We start from the raw sequence: 12,558 nt of genomic DNA on the forward strand, positions 1-12,558 counted from the left end.
TACTATTACTTGCACAACTGATTACGGATAGTTGACAGTGAAGTGGACTTCTGTTGAAAATCTGAAGATTTTATAGTGTGAACACAGCCAAAATACAGAATTTATGCCGATGATGTAATAGAGGTAGGATATTCAGAGGAAGTATATCCTATTTGGCTAAAGGTTAAGTGACAACAGTCTTCTGATTTACTTTAACGAGGGACCAATCATACAAGGCTGTTGCTTTGAAAATAGGTCCACAAAACTGAACGATCATTCAGAAGAGCTGTGTGGAATCGGTTGTTGATTTTTGGCTTATGAGTAGGAAAATGTGATGCTGAGAAAGTTGAGGAAATCGGGAGATGGTGACGCTAGGTGACGAAATAACGCCAGGGTTGCAGATGGGTCCAAATTTATGAAAACAGAATTGAGAAAATTACACTGGATAATCGAGGGGTTACACAAATAATACATCTGCATTCTCAAAACACGTAAGTGATGTATCAGAACTGGAATAAACAGATGAATCTCACTAATGATCATGACTAAAAATTTGTGGAAGGCCTTAAAACAAAATTGTTCAAACTGTCACTGACTTGAATTTAGTTTCCTTTCAAGAAGAAAAAGATCAGTCTTAAGAACTTAGAGTGCCAGCAGGAAAACTGTGAGTGACAATCTTCAAGAAAAAGCAAGGACACAAGAAAAATTTTATGTCATGAGATTTACGCATTAAGGATGGTGTTCGATACAGTTCTCTACAGATACACACTACAGGCAGCCTTGAAGACTTTACGGCTGGTGGCTACATTTCTATACAGATACACACCTAGGATGGCTTTCTTTACAGCTGGAGGCTACATTACTACACAGATACACACCTAGGACGGCCTTCTTTACAGCTGGAGGCTACAGTACTACACAGATACACACCTAGGACGGCCTTCTATACAGCTGGAGGCTACAGTACTACACAGATACACACCTAGGACGGCCTTCTTTACAGCTGGTGGCTACAGTACTACACAGATACACACCTAGGACGGCCTTGTATACAGCTGGAGGCTACAGTACTACACAAATACACACCTAGGACAGCCTTCTATACAGCTGGAGGCTACAGTACTACACAGATACACACCTAGGACGGCCTTCTTTACAGCTGGTGGCTACAGTACTACACAGATACACACCTAGGACAGCCTTCTATACAGCTGGAGGCTACAGTACTACACAAATACACACCTAGGACAGCCTTCTTTACAGCTGGAGGCTACAGTACTACACAGATACACACCTAGGACAGCCTTCTTTACAGCTGGAGGCTACAGTACTACACATATACACACCTAGGACAGCCTTCTTTACAGCTGGAGGCTACAGTACTACACAGATACACACCTAGGACGGCCTTCTATACAGCTGTAGGCTACAGTACTATACAGATACACACCTAGGACAGCCTTCTTTACAGCTTGAGGCTACAGTACTACACAGATACACACCTAGGACAGCCTTCTTTACAGCTGGAGGCTACAGTACTACACAGATAGACACCTAGGATAGCCTTCTTTACAGCTGGAGGCTACAGTACTACACAGATACACACCTAGGACAGCCTTCTTTACAGCTGGAGGCTACAGTACTACACAGATAGACACCTAGGATAGCCTTCTTTACAGCTGGTGATTACAGTACTACACAGATACACACCTAGGACGGCCTTCTTTACAGCTGGTGATTACAGGTCTATACAGATACACACCTAGGACAGCCTTCTTTACAGCTGGTGATTACAGGTCTATACAGATACACACCTAGGACAGCCTTCTTTACAGCTGGAGGCTACAGTACTACACAGATACACACCTAGGACGGCCTTCTTTACAGCTGGTGATTACAGGTCTATACAGATACACACCTAGGACAGCCTTCTTTACAGCTGGTGATTACAGGTCTATACAGATACACACCTAGGACAGCCTTCTTTACAGCTGGAGGCTACAGTACTACACAGATACACACCTAGGACGGCCTTCTTTACAGCTGGTGATTACAGTTCTATACAGATACACACCTAGGACAGCCTTCTTTACAGCTGGTGATTACAGTTCTATACAGATACACACCTAGGACAGCCTTCTTTACAGCTGGTGATTACAGGTCTATACAGATACACACCTAGGACAGCCTTCTTTACAGCTGGTGATTACAGTACTACACAGATACACACCTAGGACGGCCTTCTTTACAGCTGGTGATTACAGGTCTATACAGATACACACCTAGGACAGCCTTCTTTACAGCTGGTGATTACAGGTCTATACAGATACACACCTAGGACAGCCTTCTTTACAGCTGGAGGCTACAGTACTACACAGATACACACCTAGGACGGCCTTCTTTACAGCTGGTGATTACAGTACTACACAGATACACACCTAGGACGGCCTTCTTTACAGCTGGTGATTACAGGTCTATACAGATACACACCTAGGACAGCCTTCTTTACAGCTGGTGATTACAGGTCTATACAGATACACACCTAGGACAGCCTTCTTTACAGCTGGAGGCTACAGTACTACACAGATACACACCTAGGACAGCCTTCTTTACAGCTGGAGGCTACAGTACTACACAGATACACACCTAGGACGGCCTTCTTTGCAGATATTGGGTTGCAGGTGTTGAAGTGTTTGGCTGTCCACACGATGCCCACCACCAGCCACGCCAGCTCTCCCAGGAACACAACTGTAACACAACAACACAATGATCAGCCACACTCATGTACACACAGTTTCAACGAAAGGTGTCCCACTCACCATAATTACATGGTCTTAAGAACAGACCTGGACACAACTAACACAACAGTCACACTTCCTCCTCAGTTTATCAGCTGACAGTGGTGCCACTGCTGATCACCGTAATTAGTTGTCAGATCTTCCATCTCACCAGTGACCATCTGATTGTACTGGTCAACCCCACAGGAACTCAAACAACAGTAAGAGCCTGCTGGTCTTAAAGGGCAAGTTCACACAGAAATGAACCAATTTTTCTTGTACTTTTTCCACATTAAAAGTGTTAACATAGAAGTGTCATAGACAAAAATATAAAAACATCAAATTTAATTAACATATTTTTTGCATTAAAACGATTTATATTTTTCACATTTACCAAGTGTTCTATTTCCATAACAAAAACACCATGGCTTATGCCCCTTGCAATATGACGTCATTGGTGCCAATTGATAAACATTATGACGTCATCATGCTTTGTTAGAGCCGCTTCACGTGGTGTAGGTACAGTTTTGTGATTCTAGCGTCTCAGATGCCAGCCAGAATTGTGTTATGCTGAGTCACCACTGCGCCGAGTTTGTCGTAGACCATGTTGTTTTACCGCAAACTGGTCCTTGATATCTTTTGCGTTGAGAATAGACAGGGACCCAGTTGAATTGGCACCAATTACGTCATAATCTAAGGGGGATAACTCAGCCCTATTTCGCTCGTAAAACGAAGGCCTCATAACGGCATATCATTTTAACACTATTGTGAGCTTCCTACTTTCACTGTGAAAAAAATGAGTGTATATTTTCAAACACAGATACTAACTTATTCTAAAATTGCGTTTTGTTAAGAAAAAGAAAGAAAGTGATTTTTGCGTGTACACTTCCCCTTTAAGGATAAATGAATGCACACTGTCATCCTCATCCGTCTTACTGATTAGGGTACCAGAATATATTGCATGGTGTCCCCTGACTTCACTAAAACGTCTGGTGGATAAACAGGTGTCATTACTAACTACTGAAATTTGGTTGTTGATTCTGTCCCAAACGGCTAGTCCAGTCGCTGGCCTGGCGACTGGCCAGGACATGTATACACAGACTATAGCCATGAAGGTGAACTGGTCAGTGAAATGGGGTTCAAGGTCGCGCTCAAGATTATTGCACTTATATATATCGATTTGCATAAACGTGTGTGTGGCCATGTCTGGACTAATGCCAGTTTCAAAGTGTTTTAGCCCACAGAGATACTATGCCACTGTTTAACATGGATACCCCACTCAGACACATTATACTAACTCTGTGCTGAGCCATGGGTCCTGATGTTTTTATCCCCTTGATGCCGAGCGCCAGGCAGGGTAAAAACAAGTACATCTGTTTATGTCTCTTGGTATGACACGGCCAGGGGATCGAACCCGGACTGCTCTCCGTGAAGGCAGAGGCTGTATTGACCACACTATGGTAGTGGTTACACAGTAATAATGAATTGTCAGGACATATATTACATTTATATTACAGGACATATATCCCACTTATATTAAAGGACATATATTTCCCCTGTATTACAGGATGTATATTACTTATATTCAGGACATATATTTCCCCTATATTACAGAACATTTTATACAAATTATATTACAGGACATATATTTTCCCTATATTACAGGACATAAATTACACCTATTTTACAGGACATATATTTCCCCTATATTACAGGACATATTTTACACTTATATTACAGGACATATATTTCCCCATATATTACAGGACATATATTACACTTATATTACAGGACATATATTATTACACTTATATTACAGGACATATATTTCCTCATATATTACAGGACATACATGTATATTACACTTATATTACAGGACATAAATTTCCCCTATATTACAGGACATACATTACACCTATATTACAGGACATATATTTCCCCTATATTACAGAACATATATTATATCTATATTACAGGACATATATACTGAACTACAAAAGAAACATCACCCCAAGTGACATTGCATGAAAAGTTGTCATTTAAATATCTGGGTAATGTTTGTAAAAGTTTCTAAAATTCAACATCACCTTGTCCAGAAAAATGAAATTTGATGAAAAAAAACCCCAAAGCAGATGACAATAAAACCGATCGCCCAAATGCATCACAGCAATGGCCATGATCAGGTACCCTGATGCATGTGAGTTCCGTGCAAATTGAAATGCACAAGCGTTCCCCCATTTCTTGCCCTATAAAAATCCACCCAGATCGGATAACATTCATTCTTTATTGAATTGCTACCACATGCCAAGAATGACAAGAAATTAGCGACGCCAAGCTCTTGGACGATTGCAAGCTGGACAAACCACCCGGCAAGTAGTCGATGCATTTCAAGTCCACGTAAGGAACATATACGGGCTCCAGCAAAGGTACCAGACCACCAACACTACAGATGACCGACCACGTAGTGGAAGGCCAAGTGTCACCACCTGACGTCAGGATCGTCAGAACACACTGTAGTGTTCCCTGTTTCCAGCAAAACAAGAGTGTACCAGTATGTGCCATACATACGTTCCCTAAACAAACTGTACTGTAGTGTTCCTGGTTTCAACGAGTGAGTGAGTGAGTATGGTTTTACGTTGCTTTTAGCAATATTCCAGCAATATCACGGCGGGTACGCCAGAAATGAGCTAACACATTGTACCCATGTGGGGAATCAAACCTGGATTTGGGGCATGAGTTTTTAACCACTAGGCCAAATTAAAGGTTTGTCTTCCCTGTCATCCCTCAAGACAGCAATCAGCAACAATCGGTCCTTCAGAATCGCGAGGCTATTAAGGTCAAGGTTATCACTGCCCTCTGCTGAACAACGTCAGGATGTTATCCTTCTTGTATTCATTTACAACAATTTCATTATCAAAGAAGTACAAGAAAGTCGTCCATAAATAACACTTGACATTGATATTGGAATCCATATTTTTTTGCAGTGCTTCTACAGTCCAAGAAAGATTATTCCTGCTCAAACTGATCCGTGGGAGCGAAGGTAACCGCATTAAGAAACTGCTGGGTTAATGTAAAATGTCACATCACTCCAGCTCATATGATTCTCTTTACAGGCTAGTGTTTGGAAAAAATCCTCAAAAATGCATCCACCATGTTCTTGAAACTCAACGAATGCAGCTTTTGAAATTTAATGCACCATCATCGGTACCTTCTGATTGTTAACAGGAGCATATCTTCCCATCAGTCCAGTGGAGACAGGTTTAGTTGACTGTCCCCTGCACACTACCTCACAATTACCATCACTTACAAGTCATCATTAATGGATCACAGTCTGTCAGACTGTCAAGGCTGATGGCAACTGTCTGGGGGCTGCAGATGCTGACTTGATGGATGCTGACTCCGCAAAAAATGACTTAAATGTAACCAAGGCGGTGTAAAACTGAAGTCCCATGCACTGGCCACTTTTTATTCTTTGACATTTTTATTTTCAAGGCTCGGATTGAATTGCACAAAGCAATAGCTGTTCTTATTTCAGAACTTTAAAGAACAATTGTAAACTTTCATCAAGTAGTTAGTTGTTAAAGACGCTGACTTGAGTCAAGCATTTGGATCTTTGGGAATGTAATTCAGAAGTACGAACCCCAGTATCTACATGCTTTCACAAAACAGGTTCTTGCCTTGATAGCTCATCCCAAAACAGCTTCCCACCCCAATAGCTCATCCCAAAACAGCTTCCCACCCCAATAGCTCATCCCAAAACAGCTTCCCACCCCAATAGCTCATCCCAAAACAGCTTCCCTGCACATGGATTTCCGAGAGGCAGAATAAATCCCTTCAAAGCTAAAAGCCGCTCGCTTTTTTCGAGTCAATGGAAGCCACGTAACATTGCGCAAGTTGATCTCAGCTCAATCGAACCGCTGTTTTCTATCAATTTCAAATTTGAATTTTAAGTTAATATTTTACAATGTCATATAAAAACATGTGGGTAAGATTAATTTGTTGTAGCAGAATCGCTCGGGGTACATGGGGTTTATTCGTCCCTCCTGATCCTGCTACAACTTATAATTGTGAAGCAAACTCAGCCCTATACAAACAATTGTGAAAAGACACAGATTTATTTTAAGAAAACAATTATCCAGAAAGTTGTACATTTTATTAAATTACTTTCATGTTGGTCGGTTTTGCAAATCGTATCATAAAGAAATAAATGGCACAAAAAGGAAAAAGCTGGACCAAGAATAGACCGAGCACATCCCAACAGGCGATCGATAACCTACATCTACGCCCTCTTTAACTGTTCCTTACATGCTCTCTATGCTTACTTCAAACTCAACCAATCCTTACAGCCTTACACGCCTTTGATAAAAATCCCACCCTAAATTACAGTAGAGTTGCTTTATGTCTCCAAATCGGAATACACTTATGCCTAATGCTGTGACTACAATCATTACAGGGGTGGGTTTGATGTTTACAAAAAATCCATACTAATCCCTAGGCACCAATGGAAAAGATAAAAAACACATGCACATAAACGTATCTAGAGCAAATCGATTCGTTCTAGATTAGTTGACTTTAGATACATCCATCATATTCCTGTCAGTCTTCGGAGTTGAAGGTTAATTCATATGGTCATTAGTTTTATTGACCCAGGATCTACCGACCTCAAACACAGGCAATAGCCCTATCACATACTGTCTATTACATATATTTATTGATCCACCATTGGCCATAATCTCCATCGGGGTGTATGAACGCTTAATGTATTATTCAATACAGACCCAGTTCCCTTCCCCCATCTCGGCAAACACAACCCCGCCAACGTCAATGACCGCCATCCAGATGTACTGGAGTGTGGGTTACTGTGCCGCCTGTTTCTTACGTCCTTATTCAATAAATGCTTGAGAGAACAGAACTTTCATGGGTTTTTTAATTGTAAAAGTGAATTATTGGTCTACCAGAAACATGACCTCTTCTCTTACCAACCATAATGCTTCAATAATTAAGCAGCTAACATCCATTACAAGGAAATATCATCTGTTAAACTTAAACATACAGCATGAGTGAGTGAGTGAGTGAGTGAGTTGGGTTTAACGCCGCTTTTAACAATATTCCAGTTATATCACAGCGTGTCAGCTTAATGTGGGAGGAAAGCCCGAAGTGATGCAGGTCTTAGACGTTTACCACTTCTGTGAAACCCACGAGCAACGGTATGGTGCTGACAAACCTAGAAACATAATTGGGGCGAACCGGGATTCGAACCCACAATCATAGATTTCTGGCGTGGCCAAGGGACGCAACTCTGCACAGCGAATCGCTGCACCTTAGACGACTGGGCCACCCGTGCCCCCAACATACAGCATGAAGGACAAGGTCTTCCAATGTTTGTTGTTTAACTCCGCAATCAGCAATATTCCAGCTTCATGATGGCGGTCTTATCCAGTGATTGACATCATGAGCATCGATCCACGCAATTTGGATACGATGCATCAACCAAGTCAACGAGTCTGACCACCCGATCCCATTAGTCACCTCTTATGACAAGCATAGTCGCCTTTTATGGCAAGCATGGGTTACTGATCATGAAGACCTATTCCACCCTTGATCATCACAGGTTGTTTAATGCATCTGACTGAAATTATCTGTCACTGTGTTATACAATAAAAACATTTCTCTGACAGTCGCTACACAGTACATACAACTCAATGTAGCCTAGTTCTGTACCATGACAGTGGAATTAGGGCTGGGACAAGTCCAAATTTACTACCTGGGTACCTTACCCCCTATTACCCGACCCTACCCAGGTACCTACTGAAGGTCTCAAGAGTTGGGAACAAAATGTCTGATTGGGAATTGTTTTATCGCAGCCCTGGCAAAAACTATTAAGATACATGTATCAAATGATCAGATCATGGACTGAAGTTGACTGAAGCTTTATCTTTACTCAAACATATACAAGTCAAAAGGAAAGCGAACATTTGCAAGTTGACATATAACCACTGAGATATTGTGAGTTTTTGTCATTAAACAACATATGTGAGAAACCAAGGGTCCGGGTAGTCCTGTAGGTACCCGGGTCCGAGTCAGGACCCGACCGACACAAGTACCCGAGTTACCCGTTCCAGCCCTAAGTGAGGAGAGTTGAAATGGGGTTTAACGTCGCGTCCAAGATTATTGCACTTTTATAGCGATGTGCATGCACGTGTGTGTGTGTGTGTGGCTGCTTGTACTAGTCCAGACTGATGCCGATTTATAGTGCTAGCTCACTGAGAAACCATGCCGCAGTTTAACATGAATATTCCACTCAGACACAATATACTGACTCCGAGCCGACCAGTCCTTGTTTTAGCCCCTTAATGTAGAGTGCCAGACAGGGTAACAACAAGTACCATCTTTTAATGTCTTTTGGTATGACGCTGTCAGGGATTGAACCCCGGACCTTCCGCTCTCCGGGCGGACGCTCTACCACTAGACCATGGAGGCGGTCCAGCCCTAAGTGGAAAACATGTGGTATTTGAAACAAAACCAAGATCATCAAAAATCAAGTCCAGCTAGCTCTATTCCACAAAATCAGCATCAGAGAAACAAAACTGAGGAGAGAAATGTACTTTTGTGTAAGAGAAGATTTCTAAATGTGGATTTAAGTGAATGCTGCCATGATCGACAGCTATACTTAGTCCCCCCATCACGCACCAGGGTTACAGCAGGCAATCTGACTGAAGTAAGCTTCCTCCTGATCCCCCACAACATCCTGACACTATGAATCAGCGGCATCGGGATGAGGAGTATCTCCATCCTATGCCGGCCCAGGACAAGCAGCAAGATAACCAACAAGCAGCTTTCAGGAAGGATTCATCCTGACCTCCTTCATACTGACCTCCCTTATATTGACCTGGACTACATCTGGACTGTATTTGCTGCCTCCTATTGACCTGGGCTATTTCTGCTCCCTTATATTGACCTGGACTATATCTGCTCCCTTATACTGACCTGGACTATTTATCTTCTCTTATATTTACCTGGACTATTTCTCTTCTCTTATACTGACCTGGGCTATTTCTCTTCTCTTATATTTACCTGGGCTATTTCTCTTCTCTTATACTGACCTGGGCTATTTCTCCTCTTTTATTGACCTGGGCTATTTCTCCTCTCTTTTATTGACCTGGGCTATTTCTCCTCCCTTATACTGACCTGGGCTATTTCTCCTCCCTTATACTGACCTGGGCTATTTCTCCTCCCTTATACTGACCTGGGCTATTTCTCCTCTCTTTTATTGACCTGGGCTATTTCTCCTCCCTTATATTGACCTGGGCTATTTCTCCTCCCTTATATTGACCTGGGCTATTTCTCCTCCCTTATATTGACCTGGGCTATTTCTTCTCCCTTATACTGACCTGGGCTATTTCTCCTCCCTTATACTGACCTGGGCTATTTCTCCTCCCTTATACTGACCTGGGCTATTTCTCCTCCCTTATACTGACCTGGGCTATTTCTCCTCCCTTATACCATGTATACTGACCTGGGCTATTTCTCCTCTCTTTTATTGACCTGGGCTATTTCTCCTCCCTTATATTGACCTGGACTATTTTCCCTCTCTTATACTGAGCAGGGTTATTTCTCCTCCCTTATATTGACCTGGACTATTTTCCCTTCCTTATATTAACCTGAACTATTTCTCTTCTCTTATATTGACCAGGGCTATTTCTCCTCCCTTACATTGACCTGGACTATTTTCCCTTACTTATATTGACCTGGACTATTTCTCCTCTCTTATGTTGACCTGGGCTATTTCTCATCTCTTATATTGACCTGGACTATTTGTCCTCCCTTATATTGACCTGGGCTATTTTCCCTTACTTATATTGACCTGGGCTATTTCTCCTCTCTTATGTTGACCTGGGCTATTTCTTTTCCCTTATATTGACCTGGGCTATTTCTCCTCCCTTATACTGACCTTGGCTATTTCTCCTCCCTTATACTGACCTGGACTATTTCTCATCCCTTACATTGACCTGGGCTATTTCTCCTACCTTATACTGACCTGGGCTATTTCTCCTCTCTTATATTGACCTGAGCTATTTCTCCTCTCTTATATTGACCTGGACTATTTTTCCTCCCTTGTATTGGCCTGGACTATTTCTCCTCCCTTATACTGACTGGGCTATTTCCCCTCTCTTATACTGACCTGGGTTATTTCTCTTCCCTTATATTGACCTGGACTATTTCTCCTCCCTTGTATTGGCCTGGACTATTTCTCCTCCCTTGTATTGGCCTGGACTATTTCTCCTCCCTTGTATTGGCCTGGACTATTTCTCCTCCCTTATACTGACTGGGCTATTTCTCCTCTCTTATATTGACCTGAGCTATTTCTCCTCTCTTATATTGACCTGGACTATTTTTCCTCTCTTATACTGACTGGGCTATTTCCCCTCTCTTATACTGACCTGGGCTATTTCTCTTCCCTTATATTGACCTGGACTATTTCTCCTCCCTTGTATTGGCCTGGACTATTTCTCCTCCCTTGTATTGGCCTGGACTATTTCTCCTCCCTTGTATTGGCCTGGACTATTTCTCCTCCCTTATATTGACCTGGGCTATTTCTCCTCCCTTATATTGACCTGGGCTATTTCTCCTCCCTTATATTGACCTGGGCTATTTCTTCTCCCTTATACTGACCTGGGCTATTTCTCCTCCCTTATACTGACCTGGGCTATTTCTCCTCCCTTATACTGACCTGGGCTATTTCTCCTCCCTTATACCATGTATACTGACCTGGGCTATTTCTCCTCTCTTTTATTGACCTGGGCTATTTCTCCTCCCTTATATTGACCTGGACTATTTTCCCTCTCTTATACTGAGCAGGGTTATTTCTCCTCCCTTATATTGACCTGGACTATTTTCCCTTCCTTATATTAACCTGGACTATTTCTCTTCTCTTATATTGACCAGGGCTATTTCTCCTCCCTTACATTGACCTGGACTATTTTCCCTTACTTATATTGACCTGGACTATTTCTCCTCTCTTATGTTGACCTGGGCTATTTCTCATCTCTTATATTGACCTGGACTATTTGTCCTCCCTTATATTGACCTGGGCTATTTTCCCTTACTTATATTGACCTGGGCTATTTCTCCTCTCTTATGTTGACCTGGGCTATTTCTTTTCCCTTATATTGACCTGGGCTATTTCTCCTCCCTTATACTGACCTTGGCTATTTCTCCTCCCTTATACTGACCTGGACTATTTCTCATCCCTTACATTGACCTGGGCTATTTCTCCTACCTTATACTGACCTGGGCTATTTCTCCTCTCTTATATTGACCTGAGCTATTTCTCCTCTCTTATATTGACCTGGACTATTTTTCCTCCCTTGTATTGGCCTGGACTATTTCTCCTCCCTTATACTGACTGGGCTATTTCCCCTCTCTTATACTGACCTGGGCTATTTCTCTTCCCTTATATTGACCTGGACTATTTCTCCTCCCTTGTATTGGCCTGGACTATTTCTCCTCCCTTGTATTGGCCTGGACTATTTCTCCTCCCTTGTATTGGCCTGGACTATTTCTCCTCCCTTATACTGACTGGGCTATTTCTCCTCTCTTATATTGACCTGAGCTATTTCTCCTCTCTTATATTGACCTGGACTATTTTTCCTCTCTTATACTGACTGGGCTATTTCCCCTCTCTTATACTGACCTGGGCTATTTCTCTTCCCTTATATTGACCTGGACTATTTCTCCTCCCTTGTATTGGCCTGGACTATTTCTCCTCCCTTGTATTGGCCTGGACTATTTCTCCTCCCTT

General features: G+C 42.3%; 1 protein-coding gene across 10 annotated transcripts in view; it reads right to left on the bottom strand.

Annotated features, from left to right (window-relative positions):
* Nucleotides 1-12,558, bottom strand: part of LOC124138229 (diacylglycerol lipase-alpha-like) — a 177,374-nt gene that overhangs the window by 64,244 nt on the left and 100,572 nt on the right. For all 10 annotated transcript variants that reach the window (XR_007218346.1, XR_007218345.1, XM_048384141.1 and 7 more), the window contains exon 3: nucleotides 2,626-2,727. Coding sequence is in view for 8 of the 10 variants with exons in the window: in XM_048384141.1 (XP_048240098.1) it covers nucleotides 2,626-2,727 (102 nt within the window). In the remaining 2 variants the exon portion in view is untranslated. The remainder of the gene's footprint in view (nucleotides 1-2,625; nucleotides 2,728-12,558) is intronic.

Source organism: Haliotis rufescens, unplaced genomic scaffold (assembly GCF_023055435.1).
Source record: "Haliotis rufescens isolate VD_foot unplaced genomic scaffold, xgHalRufe1.0.p SCAF_5, whole genome shotgun sequence".
In the NCBI taxonomy this organism is placed as follows: Eukaryota; Metazoa; Mollusca; class Gastropoda; order Lepetellida; family Haliotidae; genus Haliotis; species Haliotis rufescens.